This window comes from Sarcophilus harrisii, chromosome 1 (assembly GCF_902635505.1).
Source record: "Sarcophilus harrisii chromosome 1, mSarHar1.11, whole genome shotgun sequence".
NCBI classification, from domain to species: domain Eukaryota; kingdom Metazoa; phylum Chordata; class Mammalia; order Dasyuromorphia; family Dasyuridae; genus Sarcophilus; species Sarcophilus harrisii.
The window spans coordinates 280,257,429-280,278,593 of record NC_045426.1 but is presented as its reverse complement, the minus strand read 5'-3'; the positions used below and the strand labels follow the sequence as shown (position 1 = coordinate 280,278,593).

Genomic DNA, 21,165 nt, shown 5'->3' with positions numbered 1-21,165 from the left:
TACTGTAACACTTGTCAGTTTAAAAAAAAAAAAAAGATTAAGGAAGAAACTTAGTTTAGGTAACTTACCCATGGTCACACAAATAGTAAGTGCTAAATCATATTTGAACTCAGACTTTCTTGATTTCAGTTCCAGCATACTGTTATGAAAACATTGCCTCTCAGGAGTATGAACTTTAGTTGTTTTGGACTGATTCAACCTTCAACTCAGTTCTCATTTACATATTCTTATAGCTTTGGAAATATTTGGCCAAGAAATTACTTCGGACAACCCACCAATTTGGCCACAATCTTTTCATAACTTATAAAGACCTAAGAGTCAGGATAGTTTTGTTGCTTGAAGGTCAAAAAATATATGCTAAAGGTTGCATGGTGACAGAACATAGCTTGGACAAGGTGAGCTATTGAAAGAGAATAAATGGACTAGAGAGGAAAAAAAATCCTGATTTTACTGGCTCCAGAAAATTTTTCAATGTCTGTTCTATGGCTTTATTAGAGATAAAAAACAAAAGTGAAACAATTGTATCCTGGAGGTACTTGCATTCTTCCAGGGGTAGAGAGAGATGTGTACTTTTCAAGATAAAAGCAAAATAAATACTAGGTAGGGTTATTTGGAGGGATGAGGGAAGGTAACTGCACTTACTTCTGAGATCAAAAAAGGCTTCCTACAGAAGGCAGCTCTTTTTTCAGGGTTTATACTTTGTTCTGTGTGGTTGCAGTAGAATGTCATCATCAGATGAACTTGAAACCATTATTCAAGAAGTCATTCCATACCCAAGAAAGCTTTTAAAAAAGATTTCCTTTTCTTTTTCTTCAAATGATTTTTCTTCCTTTCCTTATTCTTACACAGGGAGATCTTGTTGCAGTGGGTGTACTCTCTGGGAACAGGAATTTTGAGGGTCGTGTCCATCCCAACACTCGTGCAAATTATCTGGCCTCTCCTCCATTAGTAATAGCATATGCAATTGCTGGGACCATTAGGATTGACTTTGAGAAAGATCCATTGGGTAAGAAGCACAAGCTATAATGTTTGTTATCATAACTTGTATTTGCAACCTAATGAAAAGTTTTTCTCCTCACTTTCCCAATGATAACTTTTCATACCAATCCCGTTATGCAATGGTCCCTCTTTCTGGATTGATATATATTGCAGAGTGATTTTTGTGTTTAATTTCTTATTGCTTTATAATATCCTATAGTTGTATAACATATGTAAAACTAGGAGATGTTTCTAAAAGGACAAAAAAGAAATACCACTTTTTTGCATCTTCCCCTATTTCAGGGCAGTATGAGGCATCCAGTGCACATATGCATATTCTGAATGTGTAATTCATTGACTATCTCAGCATTGCTAACCTTTTTAATAAATAGAAAAATATCTTGAAAGGAAAAGCAAATTGTTTCTGGCTATTTGGAATAATATTAACTTATAAGTGGGTGTAATATTGAAAGGTTAAAATAGTGGCAGGGTGAAATCAGAGTGTTTCGTTTTTAGTGATACACCTGTGAACTCATTCATTTAAACAAGCATGTTAAAGCCTTGAAGCAGTCTATTTTCTTAAGTCAATGAAAAGGACAGTTTCCCATTTGATAACAAGAGGAAATCAACTTTTTTCCTCATAGAATTCAGAATATCATGATAGGTGCTTTGAATTATGATTTCTAGGTATACCAGTCGTGTGATAAAGTTCCTTTAAATATTTTAAGCTTTTTTTTTTTCTCTTTCAGGAATAAATGCAAAGGGACAAAAGATTTTTTTGAAGGATATATGGCCAACTAGAGAGGAGATTCAGCTTGTGGAACGTCAATATGTAATCCCTGGGATGTTCAAGGAGGTCTACAAGAAAATAGAGGTACAATCTTCAAAGTTGTTCCAAGCAACTGACCTTTCATTATTTTCTAAAATACTGGGGTTGACATTTGCTAATAGGAATACTTTTTCCCCCCCATTTGGCTAGATTAACATTTCAAAAAGGCTGTCTTACTTAAACTGAAATGGAGAAAATTAAAAATATTGAAATAGACTTTTTAAAAGTAAGCAGATTGGCAAACAAATATCAAGCTGAGGATTGGAGTGAAGGTTGTAAGGGGAATGTTAAGAAATTACCTCTTTGTAATAAATGCTTTTCTACATGTTTTAATATTATGATGATGTATGTCTTAAATTATTCCATATATATTTCCCTACCCAATTCCTCAGTGTTGCACTAAAGTATGTGCCTCCCCAGTAATTGGCACTCTAAAATTTTAGATGGGAGTATTCTAATGATTCTGGCTTTTCCAATAATCTGGGAATTAGCATAGCTTGTATAGAAAATTCAACTTGTCTTTAACTAACTTTTGGTTTTAATATAGTAGAGTTATTGTTTGAAAAATGTCCCTTGGTTATCTGAAAGGCCATATGATAAAGTTTTTGAAAGTATTAGAATTTCCCACTGTCCACTGAAAGTAAGTGGTTTATACATTAGGAGAATCTAGATCATATATACATATGCGTGTATATATAATTAGAGAGGCAAAGTGGTCAAGTGGATGAGAGATTGGCCTTGAATCCAGGAAAACTACCTAAATTCTGGTCTCTGTCACATAGTCTGTCACATTTTATCTCCCAGTATCTTAGGCTGGAGACTAAGACTGCAAAGAAAGTGCTGATAGGTATTTGTAAAATGAGTCTCCTTCTCTGAGAGCTCCCAAAACCCATGAAATCACATGCCCTGTTCCTATTCCCATATAACTTAGAAGATGCAATATCATGATATCGTGTTTAAAAATCAGTGGGGTTTTTTTGTTCGTTTGTTTGTTTAATAGGAAAAAAGTTGACCGTTTATTCCTTGGAATAAATATTCCTTTGATTAATAGTGATTTTGCTGATTTTCACGGGTTTGATTTGAGGTCCTATTTCTAAGTGTGACTATACTTAAATGGGATATATGTGGCAAGGATGACAAGTTAATTAGTGATATCAAGATTTTAGGAGGCACCCTGTTTTACAGAGTTAAGGCCCAACAAGCAAGCTTGTGTCTTGAGCTTGGGAGAACAACAGTGCTTTGCACTCTTCCTCTGTGTGATCTCAGCCTCTGGTAAAATCACATATATCATATTTTTTGGCCAGCACCATATATTCTCCAAGCTCAGACAAATATTGGACAAATACCCATATTCCAATCATAAAGTCCTGCTATGCATCAAACTTATCTCATCAAACCCCTCATCATCAGGGCTACAGCTCACCTGGGTAGTGATTGGAATAAGTAAAATCAATGATTTCAATGTAAATAGAATTTGTTTTTGTTCTCTTCTTTGAACACCTATACCAGCAAACTTTCTTCAACTCTAGTTTTATCTGATTAAAATGTTTAATATTTAAATACATTATTTAACCTTCTTCTGAGGATCTTGACACTAAAACAATAGAATGTTGTTATATCTATTTTATTTTTTTTATTTAGACAGTGAATGAAAGCTGGAATGCCTTATGTGCTCCATCGGACAAACTATATTCCTGGAACCCCAAGTCTACATACATTAAATCTCCTCCCTTCTTTGAAAACCTCGTATGTATTTTTTTAATGCTTCCAGAAGTTTCTTCCACTATCTCCTATTCTTAAGTTCTAATATATATATCTGCATATGATGTTAACATTTGTGTCTGCTTACAAGTAGCTAGAACTAACTGAGTAAAATACAGTTTAGATATAAACAGGAAAAAAGGAATCCTTGGGACTCAGACTTGATCTGTCTGTTTTGTAATAGAGAATTGGTTGTTTATTCCATTGGAATGTAAACTTCTTGAGGCCAGGCAGTATTTTTGCCTTTATTTTTATTTATCCCAAGCAAAGTGTTGGCTTACACAATGAATATTATTGGCTGAAGGGTTAATATTTTAGCGTGTGATGTTTTCCAGCAAAAGGCATAGGAAAAATACAGGGGTGTATCTCAAGGGTAATAGTAAATTCCTTCATATTTAAATCCATGAGGAAAGGAAAATCTTTCCGTGGCTAATGAGCAAATTCAGTAAGAATCACTTTAGGAAGCACCATGTGCAGAACCCTTACTAGGCACTGGAATAAAAGATTAAATTCAGATGCAGATTCTGTTTTTAAGGAATTTATGCATGTAGTTCGTTCTCCCTCATCCCTTCATAAATCAAAAATGGATTGCCATATCCAATCAGCTGCTAAATCCATTGATTCTATCTTCAAAATATCTGTTCTTTTCTCTCTAGTCACAGGGCCATCACCCTCATTAAGGCTCTCATCTGGACAGTTGCCACAGCCTCCTTCCTAACTGGACTTCTGAATTCCATTCTTTCTTACCTCTGATTCATATTACACATAACTTCCAAAACAGTCTTCTTAAAGCACTAATCATATCTTTCCTTCTTAAAAATCTTCAGTTGTTTCTGTTGCCTCTAAAATGAAATGCAAATTCATATCTTCAGCATGATATTTAAAACTCTTCATAATCTGTCTTATCTTTCTAGGCTTATTCAATGAATATATATCAAGGACTGTGCTAGATACTAAAGATGCAATAACAGAGACTCCATTCCAGTCAAACTTGAACTTCTTCCTCAACTCTACCTTTCAGAACCCCTAATTTCCTTTAAAGCTCGACTCAAATGCTACCTTCTACTTGAGGCTTTTCCTCTTCCCCTCGTCCTGCCTCCCCCCAAACCAATGCTCACTCTCTCTCTTTCCAGTATTTAGGTAACTTTTTAGTATATATTCTAATAAGAATCTTTGGAGGGAGAGGGGGAAGAACAGCAAAACATGGTACTTGTCACACTGATGCAACAGTAGAACTTGTTGCTGTAACATTTGTTATTATTGGTGATGATAATTTGTTCAAAAAAGCATTTTCACAAATTTTTTTTTCCCCTAGACTTTGGATCCCCCACCTCTTAAATCCATAGTAGATGCCCATGTCCTATTAAACTTGGGAGATTCGGTAACAACTGACCATATTTCTCCAGCTGGAAATATTGCAAGAAATAGTCCTGCTGCTCGATACTTAACCAACAGAGGGTAAGTATGTTTAAATTAAGGAAGGACCATGAGTAGAAAAATATGAAAGTAAGGATGAAATTTCCGTTATTAATACCATGTAACTGGCTTGAACAATACACTGATAATCCCATACTTGTTGGTTTATAGAACTTTGTGCGTTGGAAATCAACTCTTTTTTTCTATGACCACCTGTTCTCTTTTAATTCTCCAATCTAATGATTCTAATGATCCTGTCAACTAAAGGATAGCTATAATGCTGAAACTTCTCAGCAAATGAACCAACTTGTTTACTTTATTCTACTGCTATTCCTGATTTCTCCCAAACCAGTTTATGTTACCTAGAAATTAGACAAGGAAAAACTGCTTAGAAGGACCATCCATCAGAAACTTACTTCCTTTTTACCTTATGTATCTAGCATCTGAAACCTAACTTAGGGTTCTACTATTTCACCGCTGCCAAGTATATCCCCTTTCCTGCCTTTCCCCCTCCTTCCCTTCCTTAAAAAGATACTACCTTTACTTGTTGGAGCAAATGATTGAAATAGCCTTTGTAAATTATAGTATTAGTGTTTTTTATTATTCAGGACATATTTACTCATTCAGTTTTCCATATAAATCAGGTCTCTTGCTCTTTTTTAAACCCGTCTTTTGGGTATTTTTTGAGTTGGTTTGTATGCCACAGAAATGACCAAAGGAAAGAAGGTATATATGTAACTGTCAGGATGTTTTGACCAACCCTAGTTAAAAGTTTGTACAGCAGGGAAAGTAATAATTCTTGACTAAAATTAATTATTTGAAGACGAATCATGAGATTTCTTTTTTCAATCCTTATTCTACATGTTGATTTCATACCAGTGGATGTAACATCATAGGAAGATATTGAGACTGGATATTATTTTTTTCTTTTGGAAATTTTTCAAAATTTTGGTGGTTAGAAATTAGAAAAATGATATCGAATTAGATTAAACATTTAAATCATACAATCCACTTTATTGATAATAGCACAAAGACCTTGTTTAATAAGCAGAAAATATTTGGATTTTATATTCATCATGGAAACTGCCTGTTCTCTGATCATTTGTTTTTAGTCACAAGGTCAAATAGAAGTCTAAATGGGCTGTTTCTCCATATTAAAGGTCTAGAAATCTGGATCAATTTGGGGAATATTGATTTTGAGTTAAAATTAAGCCAGTTTTTAATCTATCTACTAGGATCACCAGCCATTCCAAAGTTATCTTGGTGCATTCAAGGCTTGCCTGCTAAAAGTCTGTGTTAAGATATAAATATATAGAAGAGTAAAAGTCGGTTATTGAGAATCACAATTTATTACTCTTAACAGTAGTTTCATTGCAGCAGTTCCATTTCATGAAATATCTAACAGTACTACATATTCTTATTTTATACTGTAAATGTTAAATACATAAGTATCATAAAACTCCATTTATCTAATTGCAAGACACCATATTTGTGGGGAAAATTAGGAATACATCAAATGACTCTTATCCAGAAACATAGGGGTTTCATCTTCTTTGAAAATTTTAAAAGGTACAGCTTGAACAATTTCTTCCATCACTCATATCAACTCAGAAGTTTTTCAAATCTCCAAATAGATTAATGAAATGTTGGGTGCCCTATTTACAAAAATCAATCATTTAAGTATTTAATGAACACTACCATGTGCTTATTATTCAAGTATGATTTTAGGGCATAATATACTGGATTTGTAATCAGGAAGATTTAAATTTGTTTCCCATCTTACGTTCTTACTAGCTAAATAAGTCATTTGCCTCCTTTCATTTTCCAGAACCATAAAATAGATATAATAATGCCAAATAATAATGCCTGTAGGACTTAATCTTAGTTGGTTATTGTAAAAATCAAATAATATGTTTAAATCTAGAAGGGACCTTGGAGAGCATCTAGTATAACTCACTCATTTTGCAATGAGGAAACTGAGGCAGAGGGTATATATGTTAGCTATTATTGTTGTTTAAAGACATTTTTAAAATGAATAATAAATATATTTTGTCCTCTGGCTAGAGAAATGTTATTATTTAATATGCTTAAATACTGTACATATATAAAAGATGATGACAAAATAGGTACTTAGTTCAATTAAGAAAGGATCTTTCACCTTAGCAAATAATTCTTTATTTTATGTAATCAAATAGTATGCCCTAGTATAGAAATATTCTTCAAGACAATATGAGATTAAGTGCTAAATCATAAAACATGCTATGAACTCAGAATAGAAAGAAAGAACCATAGCCTAATAAATTTAAGAAGCTTCAGGGTGAAAAGTAGCAGTTGAACTAAGCCTAAAGAATAGATAGGAGCATCTAGTAGCACAGTGGATAGAGCACCAGCCCTGAAGTCAGGAGAACCTGAGTTCAAATCTGGTCCCAGACACTTAACACATCCTAGCTGTGTGACCCTGGGCAAGTCTACATCTGCTAATGTGACATATCCTTCCCAGTATCTTCAGAATTAGTTATTTGGGTCCACAGGATGCTTGATTTATAATGCCATGCTCTCTGCTATTTTTGTTTGTTTGTTTTGTTTTTGCCTGATTGCAAAACCTAGGACTGAGTGGGGAAGGAAGAGGATAAATTTTATAATAAAGAAAAATTGTCATTGTAGATCCAATTTTATATCTTTTTGAGCTTAATGTCAAAAATTCCAGAAACTAATGTTGTTTTGATGACTCATATCTTGGGTTTGTGGATGCTTTAAGCTAGTCTGTCTTTCCCTTCTTTATGGTATAAATTCTTCTTATTGTTAAATACCACAGTCAGTGCAAAGTTGAGATTGTTCACACAATAGCACTGTCTTCCTTAAAACAGTTCTCTTCAGAACTGTACCAGTAGAAGTGTGTAGAATCAACCTGTAGCCTTGTATTCTAGTTTTGTCATGCTTTCATTCTCTTGAGTTTTATCACATCTCCGTCTGCAAAGTAACGTGACAATTGAAATTCCCTTCCCTAGTCTGATGAACCAAATAGATTTATTTGCTTTTCTCAATTTATACTAAATCAAACTTTTGCTCACTTTCAGTAAAAAAAGCTCCCTCCATTTTGGGGGGATTTTGTTTGTTTTAATATTAGTTTGACTCCCAGAGAGTTCAACTCCTATGGTTCCCGAAGAGGCAATGATGCTGTCATGGCTCGAGGAACATTTGCCAACATCCGCTTACTAAACAAATTTTTAAATAAACAAGCTCCACAGACTATACATTTGCCTTCTGGTGAAACGGTAAGTATATTCTTCCCTCCTGCCTTGAAATAAGGATTTTCAGATTATACTCAATAGAGCTTTAGCATAGAATAGAGGGAAGAGCACTGGCTGGACAAGGACAATCAGTGGACCTGCCTTCAAAAGCTACCTCTAATGATTATTTGAGCAAGATACTTAACCTGAGGGTTGAACCTAGACCAAAGGTTTTTTGTGTTTTTTTTTTTCAATAGAATTTTATTTTTTCAAATTCATGTAAAGAGTTTTCAACATTCATTTTTGCAAAACTTTGTGTTCTAATTTTTTTCTTCTTCCCTTCATTACCTCCCTTTCCCCAAGACAGCAAGCAACCTGATGTACGTTAAATATGTTCAAAAAAAAAATCTGATCAAAGGGGCAAAAAACCACTAAAAAGGAAAACATAACCAAGCAGATAACAACAACAACAAAAAAATGAAAATACTATGCTTTAATCCACATTCAGTCTCTGTAGTTCTCTCTTTGGATCTGAATATTTTCCATCCCGAGTCTATTGGAATTGACTTGAATCATGGCATTGTTGAAAAAAGCCCAAGTCCATCACAGTTGATTATCACATAATCTTATTCTTAATATGTACAATAAGTCTCTCTTAGCTTTTCTGAAATCACCCTGCTCATCATTTCTTATAGAACAAATATTCCATTACATTCATATACCATAACTTATTCAGCCATTCCCCAACTGATGAGCATCTACTCAATTTCTGGTTCCTTGACAATACAAAAAAGGCTGCTACAAATATATTTGCACATGTGGGTACTTTTTCCTCCCTTGTGATTTCTTTGAGATTCAGACTTAATAATTTTGCTGGATTAAAGGGTATACACAGTTTTATTGTCCTTTGGGCACAGTTACCAATTGCTCTCCTAAATGGTTGGATCATTTCACAACTCTACCAACAAATACATTAGTTAGACCAGAGGTTCTTAATCTGGAGTCCCTGAATTTGGTTATTTTCCCCCTTTTATTTTATTTTTTTTACATTAACACATACTTATGGAATAAAACATTTCCATAACAAAGTACAATAAAAAAAGATGATTCTACATAAAACTGCAAATCTAGTAAGCACAAGTTATTACTTTCAAATATATGAGAAAATTACCTTGTAAATTTATTTTTTAATTTGTTTTTTAAAATATTTTGTTAATTTCATTGCAATATAATTTGTTTTCTTTTCTAATGCTATCTTATCTTATTTTATATGTCTAAAATCATTATTCTGAGAAGAGCTTAATGGATTTCACCAGACTGTCATGAGGTCTGTGACTCAGAAATAGTTAAGAATCCCTAGACCTAGATGTCCTGTAAGGTCCCCTTCACATCTATATCTATAATACTATGACACTTAGTGTCTTATAGAGAATTTCTTTTTAGTTTAATCTTGATGAATAATGAATGGATAACTAAGTAATAAGAGTACATAGAGTTCTATACTTGGAGTCCAGGTGACCCATGTTCACAGCCTGTTTCCTCATCTCTAAAATGGAGATAATAATAGCACACTACTTCACAGGGTTTTTGTTAGGATCAAATGAGATACTATGTGCAATTGTGAAATATAAAGTACTGCAATATAAAGTACTATATAAATGGTAGCTATCATAGTTTCCTTGCCAAGGAGCTTCCAATACAGGTGTCCCCACTATATGACATGAGTAAAATATTTACAAAGCTCCTATATGTATAGCACTTGACTTTGTAGAATTTTGTCCAGTTCTCTATAAAATATTTCTGCTTCATTTTTTCTGCAACAGATTTTGGCACTTAAACTACTTATCTCATCTGTTTGCTTTTCCTTGTTGTGAACACTTCAAGGCAAGATGTCCAGTTGCCACCATGAAATGGCTTTTCTGATTGCCTTTTATTTCCCAATAAAACTAACAATAGTACATTATGAGCTCATAGATGTAGAACTGCTAGGAAGGGGTCTTTAAAGGAGCTTATTGATATTTTACAAACTGACTTAAGAGACAAAGAATATAGAAGATGAATAAATGGGAAAGTTTTTATTAAGTGTAAACTGTCTGCCAGGTGCTGGAAGGCAAGACCCATTGTTTTACATAGGCCTAGGATATTAAGTTGATTTGTCTGAAGTCTCACAGATAGTAAGCATCAGAGCTAGGACTTAAACCCAGGTTCTCTACCTTCAGAGATAGTGCTTACCACTGTCTTCCTACTCTATCACTCCTCCCAAGAGAATTTGCAAATGTTCTTTCAATCAAACTAAATTTTTAAAAATGTTTTCTAGTGACATTTAGAGATGGCAGCTAGGTGATTCTGGATAAAATACTGGAGTCACAAAAAGCCAGATGCTTACTAGCTATACCCAAGACATGTTACTTAATTTTTGTTTGCCTTAATCCATTGGAGAAAGAAATGGCAAATCAATATCTTTGCCAGGAAAACCCTATGGATGTTATTGGTGTGCTATTGTGCACAGAGTCATGAAGAGTCGGACATGACAATGACTAGAGTAGTGTCAAAGCTAGAATGTCAATGTCCATTCCTCCTGAAGCATATGAATTTTTTTTTATTGATAATATAAGTTGAGTTGTAAGTTAAAAGGATCAGTATTTAAATTAATGAAGTGCTTCTTAGCATCTTACTCTCTTATTTTGCCATCATTGATGTGTAAACAGAATGGAAATAAGGGCCATTTTCTACCTTTTCATCATGTATAGAAAAAAAGATGAATACCTGTTGGCCATCTCACTTGTGATAATTGGGCTAACACCACACAGTGGTGGGTGGTGTTGTAGACACCACACATGAAGTTTTTCAAAATGCTCCAAGTAGAGAACTTGATCTAATGCGTAGACCCTTGTGAACTCAGACTCATTTCTATACCACAGTAATAAGAGCAGAAGAGAGTTTTGAGTGTGGAATAAGAACTGGACCTGGACCTGTTCTTTAGTTGATACAGGGATCACCTATATGAAGAAACTCCCTCTACTAATATAGGTCAGCACCAACTCTGAAACTTAAAGTCTTAGAGCAGAGGTTCTTAACCTTTTTAATTTGTTAGAAATCCTTTTGACAATCTGATGAAAGTAATTGACTAATGGAAATGCAGAAAATAGAATACATAGAATTACAAAGGTTTTACTAGGTCTTCCTGGCCCTCTTTTCATTGTAAATCCTGAACATTGTTTTTACCTTCTTCCTAGAAGTGAGCCCAGTGCCTTACACAGAGTTGGTGCTTCAGAAATGTCTGTTGAATTGAATTAGTTGACTTTTTTTTTTTGCCTTTTTCTGAGGGGTCAGGCTAGATGGCTGCATAGATTGATAATTAATTTTTGGAATTATGAAGTGGAAGCACACCTGGTTTTTTGGCTGCTTGCCAGTAAAGACTACAATATCAATGGGAAGTGAAATTGCAATCATTTTAATATGGAGATATGAGATGCTGGGGCAGACAACACAGCAAGAAGAGAGACAAATAGCTAAAAGGATGCAGAGGCAGATGACATAGGAGATGGGATTAGAGTAATGAAGGTACATGGGCAGCATGAAAAAAAGATGGGGAATTAGAGAATCACCCATGAAACATGGTTAATAGCATGGATTCAGTAGAGATGAAGAATGCTTGATGGAGATAAATTTTGTTTTTATGGGTTTTTGGAGGGTAACAGACTAACTTTTATCTGTGCCATCTAGGGGTTAGTTCATGAATATATCAAAAATGTTTTAACATGCCCACATCATCTCAAAATTATCAGCGCTATTTGGTGTTCTACTAATTTTACTGGGATGTCTGAAATTTATCTAAGCTTTAGATATCATAAGGCCCAAAATGCCCTGATAGCAAAGCCTGGGTGGGCATCCCCTGACTCAACACATATTGCTAGGATATGATTTTTGGTTAATATATGATACAATTTATAGATTATTCTCCATTGACCTTTGGGACAACTTGTGCATGATTTCTGTGTTCTTCTTTGTAATCTTATTTTCTGCTATTGCTACTTTAGGCTGACTTATAAACTTACTATACTGACTAGAAGGGAAGGGAGGTTATCACTAGGGGCCAAAATGAGATACAATTTAATATACAGCATTTCCATTAATTAGATTGTAAAAAAGAGCTGAAGAAAAAGTCACTGAGTAAGTTAATGATAGATAAAACAATTAAACCCTTCAGGCCTGAATTCCTGTGTAGTTGAATACAGCTTATTTAATGAAATGGAAACTCAGTAAATAACTAGAATTAACTTAAAACTGTTCTTTTCTCTTTGGGGTGGGGGTGGGGGACAGGAAAGTTGCATGAGAGAAAATGACAGTGTACTTATTAGGGAAACATGTGCTGCAAGACCACTTATGGATTAGGTTGCAATTATAATTGTTATTCTAATTAGCTGTGTGATCCTAGGCAGGTAACTTAATCTTTTATTGCCTAAGTTTCTTCATCTACCAAATGGGCATAGTAACATCACATTTCATCTATGGTTGTTGTGAGGAATTATTGTTAGAAAATATTTGTAAAGTGCTTAGTGAAATACCTGGCACAATAGTTACTATAGAAATATTAATTGTTATTGTTAATCCTTAACTTGTACACATCATGATCCCCTAACTTAAACATCTTATTTTGAAAGATTAATAATTTTAAACTAATTTGACCTAAAAGCAAACTGGCAGCAACATTTCATAACGAATTCAGGGACATTCTAGTCTGATGTAAAATTATATTGCTTTACACATATTTCACATTACCTTCTCGTGTATGTAGTCATTTGAATGAAATATTAATAAAATATTGACTTATCTTTCAGGGTGTGCTTTGGTTATATTGCTAAGTAGTATGTATATACCATTTAAGGTTTCCAAAGCACATTAAAAAGAGCTCATTTAATCCTCACAACAGTCCTAAGTGGTATTATACCCATTTTACAGATGATAGCAGTCAAATGATATGCCCAGGATCATATAATTGATAAGTGGACAAGGCTGGATTTGAATTCAGATTTGAATTTTCCTCACTTCAAGTCCAGCAGCTTATTAGCTATACCACCTAGTTTGCATCAGTGAATAGTTGAAGATGTATTAAAAATTATATTCAAACAAATGCTGTAAATTTGATATAAATTATTTTGTTTGTTTTAGTGAGGCAATTGAAATTAAGTGATTTGCACTTAACTTCACACAACTAGTAAGTATTAAGTGTCTGAGGCTGGATTTGAACTGGGGTACTCCTGATTTCAGGTTCAGTTCTATATGCACTACACCATTTAGCTGCCTCCCAGTCACTTATTTAAAAGAAAAAAATATAGCTTGGTTTCATCATCAGTTCTCTGGAATTATTTTTAGTCAGTGGGATAATCAGAATTCCTAATTCATTCAACTGCATTTACAGTATTATTGTTTATTTTATTAAATGGTCTTCTGTTTCTGCTTACTTTACCTTCCATAACCTTATATAACTCCTCTCAGATTTCTCTAAAATTGTCCCTTTCATTATTTCTTATACAATAAAATTCTATTTGTTAACTGTAATTTGTTTAGCTATTCCCCAATTGATAGGAGCCTCTGTTTCCAGATGTTTGCGATAACAAAATTTTCTCATCTTTCATTTCTAGCACCATTATTTTTTTTCAGTGTGATCACCAGTACACAAAGTATCCCATCAATATAGAGACATCAATTATTTATAAAACATTTATTAAGCACCCAACTGTTGAGTACTGTGTGCTCAGGAGTCCAGGAATAGTCAACTCTGGTTGGAATTCAGTGTGCCTGGTAAGGCATGGTGGTAACACTATATTATGTGTGAATGAATGAATAACACCACCTTTTTCAATGAAAATTATTTTGAAAATGAAAAAAAGGAGAAAGGTTATGGAAGCACTTTTAAAAATCTAAAAGCATTTAAAGTGTTTGATGTTTCATTGTTTATATGTAATCTTAATGTTCAGGTAGGGCATAAGGACTTTTTTGAAAATGTTAAGGAGATTGTTTTTCTTTATTCTTCCAAATAGATTTTGGAAAGATTTAGGCTTTATTTGGTCATAGAGGAATATTTTTGGCATCAAGAAATAATATTTTTACAATGATGTATGCATTCATTTTCTCTTTCCATCTGAAAACACAGTATATACCTAGATTATTGCAATGCTGCATGAAGTAACTGCAGACTATGTCTCCCAAAATGATGCTGTGAAAAAATCTTAGTTGATAGCTTGTACAAACATCTTCATTTTAATTTCTTTCTCTCATTGTCTGTATCGTAAGAGATTTTATTTTCTGATTTTCAAAGCCATTATGAATAATCATTTCATTGTTTAGTCACCACACATTAAATCTGGCTTATTTACATAATTCAAAACAGAATACTTCATGTTCTCCTTGAGAAGTACATTTGAGTCTTTTGTCTTTCTCACTCCTGAAAGTTGGTGGGGGGGAGTTTTCCCCTACCCTTGGCCTTGAAAAGCAGAATTCTGTTTTTAATAATTTCAAAACATTTTTGGGCTACTTTGTGCTTAATTATATATCTGCAAAAGATATATTTGAGAATTTCTGCTAAACTCCTGTTTGGGTTGTGCAGGTAAAGAATTCTGCTTTTTTACTTTTCCATATCTATGTCTGTTTCCATGTACATATGAATCCCTTAGGTCTACCTGGTCTTAGGAGCAGACCTCCCATCTCTACCATTTTCATGGGTGTTCTTTGACAATGAGTGTATGTACTCTGCCCTGAATAATTTTTTTCAGAAACTTTTTTCCCCTTTCCTCTTTCAGCTTGATGTGTTTGATGCTGCTGATCGCTATCAGAAGGCAGGTATCCCTCTGATAATACTAGCTGGAAAAGAGTATGGATCTGGGAGTTCCCGAGACTGGGCAGCCAAAGGCCCTTTTCTGCTGGTAAGTCATATAGAGGAGAATGAGACAATTATATAGGTAGCAGCCCCATTTAAACAATCATGACAGGCATGGTCTTTTCTTCTACAAATCTATAAAGACTAAGACTTCACAAAATGGCAAATTCATATTAAATATGGATCCACACAAGCAAGTTTAAAAAATAAAAACCTGATTTTTTTCCTTATCCAATTATCTCATTTTATTTTTATTTTTAAAAAAATATTTAATGATATTTTATTTTTCAAAATATATGCAAAGATATTTTGAAACCTTACATTCCAAATTTTCTCCCTTTTTTCCCCCTCTTCCTGTTCTCCAAGATAGTAAGCAATCTGATATAGGTTAAATGTGTGCAATTCTTCTAAATGTATTTCCATATTCTTCATGCTGAACAACAACAACAAAAAAAAAATCAGATCAAAAGGGCAATAAAAACACAAGAAAGGAAAAGAAAATAAAAACAAGTGAACAACAATAAAAAGGTAAAAATACTGTGCTTTAATCCACATTCAGTCTTTTTAGTTCTCTTTGGATATGGATGGCTCTTTCCATCATAAATCTATTGGAATTGCCTTGAATCACCACATTGTTGAAAAGAGCCACGTCCATCAGAGTTCATCATCACGTAATCTTGTTGTTGCTCTGTACAATGTTCTCTTAAGTCTGCCCACTTCACTTAGCATCAATTCATGTAATTCTCTCTAGACCTCATTTCTTTTAGAACAATAATATCCCATTACATTCATATACCATAACTTATTCAGCCATTCCCCACCTGATGGGCATCCACTTAATTTCCAGTTCCTTGCCACTATAAAAAAGGACTGCCACAAACATTTTTTAACATTTGGGTCCTTTTCCTTCTTTTATGATCTCTTTGGATACAGATCCAGCAGAAACACTGCTGGATCAAAGGATATGCACAGTTTGATAGCCTTGTGGACATAGTTTGAAATTAGTCTCCAAAATAATTGGATCATTTCACAACTCCATCAACAATACATTAATGTCCCAGTTTTCACACGTCCCCTCCAATATTCATCATTATCTTTTTTTTGTCATCTTAGCCAGGCTGAGAGGTATGAAGTGTGTACCTCAGAGTCTGACATTTATTTTAATCCAAGAAGGGTAAGCATATCACTCCCCTGTTGAAGAAACTTCCTCCATGATTCTAGGGTAAAAAAACCAAACTCCTCTCTTTGACATTTAAAACCCATTACAGTCTGGCAGCTCTGACCTTATGACTTTGGACAAATCATATAACTTCACTGAGGCTTCCCTCCTCTAGAAAATAAGTATAATAATATAGCACCTACCTCAGACAGTTGTTGTGAACATCAAGTGGGATAATACAGATGAGTACTTTGCAAACTTGAAGCACTATAAAAATGTTCACTTTTGTGATTACTTGACTTTCCAAACTTACACTCATCTCTTTCTCATATACTATAGTCAGATAAGTGTGTTTACTGTGCTTTGTATCTAATCCTCTATCTCCTGTTCCTTTATATGAGTTTTATATGAGAGAGAGAGAGACGCCTTGTCATCCTAACACTTTTTTTTTTCTACCGCTTGAACTATGCTTGGAGCATAGAATATGCTTAACAAATAAAGGCTTATTGAATATATCTCATGGGCAGCATTTTCTCTGACCTGAATATAAAGAACTTTACAAGCTTTGTTCCTTTCATGTATTTAGGTGCTTGGAAGAAAAAAAAAAATGTGTTACATAGTTATCATGGCATAGAATAACTTTTCTTTTGAATAAACTTTAAGGATACATTTTCAAATTATCTTTAAACCTACTGTTTGTCAAATTTTGCTTATGAAAAAATTCTAATGGAGTCTTGAAGCCTAGCCACAAAACAACTAATCTATTTTGGCTAATATACACTAACATGAAGAGACAAGAGGTACAACACGTTATAAAATATGTTTCACTAAAAAGACAGTTAAAAAGTAGAAATGTACAGGACATCTAGGTAGTGCAGTGGTTAGAGCACCAGCCTTGAAGTCAAGAGGACCTGAGTTCAAATGTGGCCTCAGACACTTAACACTTCGTAGTGTGTGACCCTGGGCAAGTCACTTAACCCCAATTGCCTCAGCAAAAAAAAAAAAAGTGGAAACATAAACCTTCAGTGAGCTGGAATATCTGTCTCCTTAAAAAGCCCTAATTTCCCAGGGTTTTGAGTAGTTAAGTTCTTAATTTTAAGAAGTAATATGATGTGTAATTCATAGAAAACAGATATTAGAAGCAAGAAGTACTAGGTTTAAGTACTGTCTGACATGTACATGGTACAGTGTTAAAGTGTTAGGCTTGGAGTCTTCCTAAACTGAATTCAAAAATGATCTCAGATACTTGCTTATAAAGAATGAAGGTAGGAAAGTTGTAAGGGGCAGCTAACTAGCTCAGTGGATGGAGCGCTAGCCCTGGAGCCAGGAAGACTTAAATTCAAATCTAGTGTCAGACACTTAATGGCTAAGTCCTATAACTGTGATTGCTTCAAAAACAAAAAAGGAAGTTTTTTTAAAAAAGAATCAATTTTAAAACTTTTTTTAAAGTTAGGATTTTTAAAGAAGTATTTAATTCATATAAAAAGCTGTTCTTGTGTATTTAATGAGGGAAAATTAAATATGAGACTTTTTCCCTCCACATTAGGGAATCAAAGCTGTCCTAGCTGAGAGTTACGAACGAATTCATCGCAGCAACCTCGTCGGGATGGGAGTTATCCCTCTGGAATATCTCCCTGGGGAGAATGCTAACACTCTTGGACTCACAGGTCGGGAACGTTACACTATCATCATTCCAGAAAAACTCAAGCCACGAATGAATATCCAGATTCAGGTAAGCTGGACTGTCCTGGTTCATGCCAAACTACAGTGTATTCTCTAGATTGTACTCAGTCTTCCTTTCAGGACAGTTGTAATATCTCAGTCATTATGGCTCAGAAACTAAACTACACCAAAACTAACTCGTTGACCATAATTCTAAATAATCTCCAAAAATGGCTGACAATTCACCATTGTCCCAGTTTTTCCACATTCTATCCAACATACGTTGCTTTCCCCTTAATCTAATTTTGGCCAATCTGATAGGTGTAAAATGATATCTCAAGATTGTTTTAATTTGCATTCCTTTTATCAGTAATGATTTAGAGCATTTTATCTAAAAACTGCCTGTTCATATACTTTGACCATTTCTCAGTTGGGGAATGACTCATATTCTTACAGCTTTTATAAAGTTCTTTATATATTTGAAATATGGGACCACCTATTAATTTTGTGATTCATTCCTGTAATACAGCTTGGATTTTGTACTGACCCTCTGAAATTGTTTTGGATTACTCTCCCAAACTCATTTCACCCCTGCTACTCCTAACTACCCATTATAGCTTTCTGTTTCATCAGGCTAAGATAGTGGGTCTCAGCCCTTATTTTCTAAGTTCATTTCTCAGTACCATAAAAACTCAACTAAAAGAATTTTCAGTAAGAAAAAAGAATATTTGTTTAGTTCTTTTGAGATTGTCAGTTCTAATTAAGCCCACTCCCTGATTTTTCCTTGACTGCTTTTATGCTTTTTTTGTGGCTGCTTTATGTCATTTCCCAGTAAATTTGATTTTAAAATTTTGGCAAGGTGCATAGTGGCTGCCAAATGAATACTGCTACTGATAATTAAATGCAAACTAAGCTTTTCACAAAAAGAACCTTCATATTCCATTCCATTAAATTGTGCTTTTAAACAAATGATAATATTTGTGCATAGGAAAGCTTTCCTGTGAACAGCAGGCACATTCTCTAGTTTCTTTGATTCCATTAGTCAGATTTTTTTTTTTTTTTTTGCTTTGAAGTTATATAGTGCCCATTGTTGGCCTTATTTAAGACAAGGCCGTTGAAGACTGTGAAATATCCATGCAGAAATGGAGAGGACTCTACAATGCATTCTTTATGGTAACTCCTCTGAAAATGGCAATTTATGTCATGTAGAGAAGTCTTAGTGAGGGGTGGCTGAATCCTTATCCATGATTTTCATGGATAAATATCATGTTTTATCTTTAGCCTTTCCTCCATACAACTGACAAATGAATATTCTTAAAGCATAAGTCTGACCACTAAACCATGAGCTCCTTAAGAACAGAAACTATCTTTTACTATTCTGTGTATCCACAATGCCTTGCAGAGTTTGGTATTCAGTAATCAATCAATAAAAGCTTCTGGACAATCTCGCTCCCCTGATCAAAAACTATCACTGGGTCCTCACTGTCATTGTTTGACATTTAAGGCCTCCAGAATTTGGTCAGCTTCAGCCTATCTTTCTAGGTTGATCACAATCTCTTACATGTTGTGTTTCCTCACATTTGTCCCTTGGAATTTCTGACTCCCCAGGTGTTAAGCCTCTCTTTGCTTCCATCAATAGCTACATATTTATTTTATATTTAGTTTGTTTCTTATTAATCTATGTACATACTCTATCCCCCTCAGTAATGAGTTTCTTGAGATCACAGATTCTTCTTACTTACCCTGAGCATAAGGTCTGGTATACTGTAGGTATTTAATAAGTATGTGTTTTCTTTTTCATTTTCATGTTTAATAAATACATGTTAAATTTGTTTTTCAATTTTGACTTCTTTAATTCTTTTCTTCTTTGATTCTCATAGCTGGATACAGGGAAGACCTTCCAGGCCATCATGAGGCTTGACACAGATGTGGAACTCACTTATTTCCATAATGGGGGAATCCTCAACTACATGATCCGGAAGATGGTCAAGTAGGCCTGTGTTCCTATCAAGACTCATATCCTAAGATCAAGACAAAAACATGCTGTAATCACTGGCCCTAGATCCATATAAATCTTAATATGAATATTACCTCCTAATGGAGCATACTTTTTTGGAGTTTGTGACACTGTATTAGAGTATGCTTGAGGTGGATGAATTGTTTTTGTTTTTTTCTCGTTGCACAAAATCAGATTCACTTAATTTTTTTTTCTTTTTTCAGAGCTGATGGGTAGCATAAGTGTGAGTCAGAAAGCAAAATTAAGCTTCTTTAGAGCCACTATTTTTGAATATTTGTTTGTTTTTCCCATTCTTTTTGTTAAAAATATGTGCGATACACACCTACACCTACACTTGTTGATGAGTCTTCTTTTATTGTTTCTACCTAGAACTGGATTCTTCTTCTTTTCTTTGTTGAGATGTTTGGTTTTTAGGTGGCATCTTCCTTTCCAGTATGTTTTATTAGCATTATTAAATGACTGTAAGCAAAAGAGAATTTCTACTCTCAAAATCCTAGTAATTATTTTGATTTTTTTCTCCCTCTTCTCAAGCTCCTCGACCTTCAACATGTTTTCAAAATCAGAGGATTAGGATTCTAGCTTCTTCTGACCTTGAAATTATTTTATTCTATAGCTTTTTACTGATTAATCTCTCTCTCTTTCACACACACACACACACACACACACACCTCACAGTGAACTTTTCCATCTCTTCCCCCAGCAGCTCTGCTTTGAATTTTGTAAGAATGGGCATTAATGTATGTGGGAGTAGATATGAATGTGTTTATGAGATGGGGGGAGGGGGTGTTTGAGAGTGGTTGGGATGGAAAGAGAACATTTCTAATTTGAATAAGATTAAATCTATTTTCAAAAAAAAAAATCTTGTTGACTTTGGGAGCAAATTTTCCTATGTGTTGCTGTATCCTTGGAACAAACTATTTAGGGTGAAGTGAGTCACTATCTCTCAATTTCTTGAACCCCGGTTGACCTTCAAGATTCTTTTCTTGTTAGAAGAAATGAAATTTTCTTCTGTTTCTATAACCATATTGCCACTGTCCAAAAACAAATATCAAAGAAAAAATGTTTGAGACACTTATTAGAACTGAAAAGGACTTTATTCTGCCTCACTTTACAGATTAGAAATACAAAATACAAGAAGCAAAATGTCAAAGGCATACAATAAGTAGTAGACCCACATTTCATGTTGTTTAGTTCAAGCCCAGGATTCCTCCTTCATCACCTTGCCTTCCTAGG

General features: G+C 34.2%; 1 protein-coding gene across 3 annotated transcripts in view; it reads left to right on the top strand.

Annotated features, from left to right (window-relative positions):
* The window catches only part of ACO1 (aconitase 1), an 89,161-nt gene extending 68,370 nt beyond the window's left edge, over positions 1-20,791 (top strand). For all 3 annotated transcript variants that reach the window (XM_031943207.1, XM_031943218.1, XM_003761403.4), the window contains exons 14-21: positions 850-1,006; positions 1,728-1,852; positions 3,449-3,553; positions 4,884-5,026; positions 8,112-8,259; positions 15,018-15,140; positions 17,800-17,985; positions 19,796-20,791. In XM_031943207.1, coding sequence (XP_031799067.1) covers positions 850-1,006; positions 1,728-1,852; positions 3,449-3,553; positions 4,884-5,026; positions 8,112-8,259; positions 15,018-15,140; positions 17,800-17,985; positions 19,796-19,909 — 1,101 coding nt within the window. In that variant the 3' untranslated portion in view covers positions 19,910-20,791. The remainder of the gene's footprint in view (positions 1-849; positions 1,007-1,727; positions 1,853-3,448; positions 3,554-4,883; positions 5,027-8,111; positions 8,260-15,017; positions 15,141-17,799; positions 17,986-19,795) is intronic.
* The last annotated feature ends 374 nt before the right edge of the window (positions 20,792-21,165 follow it).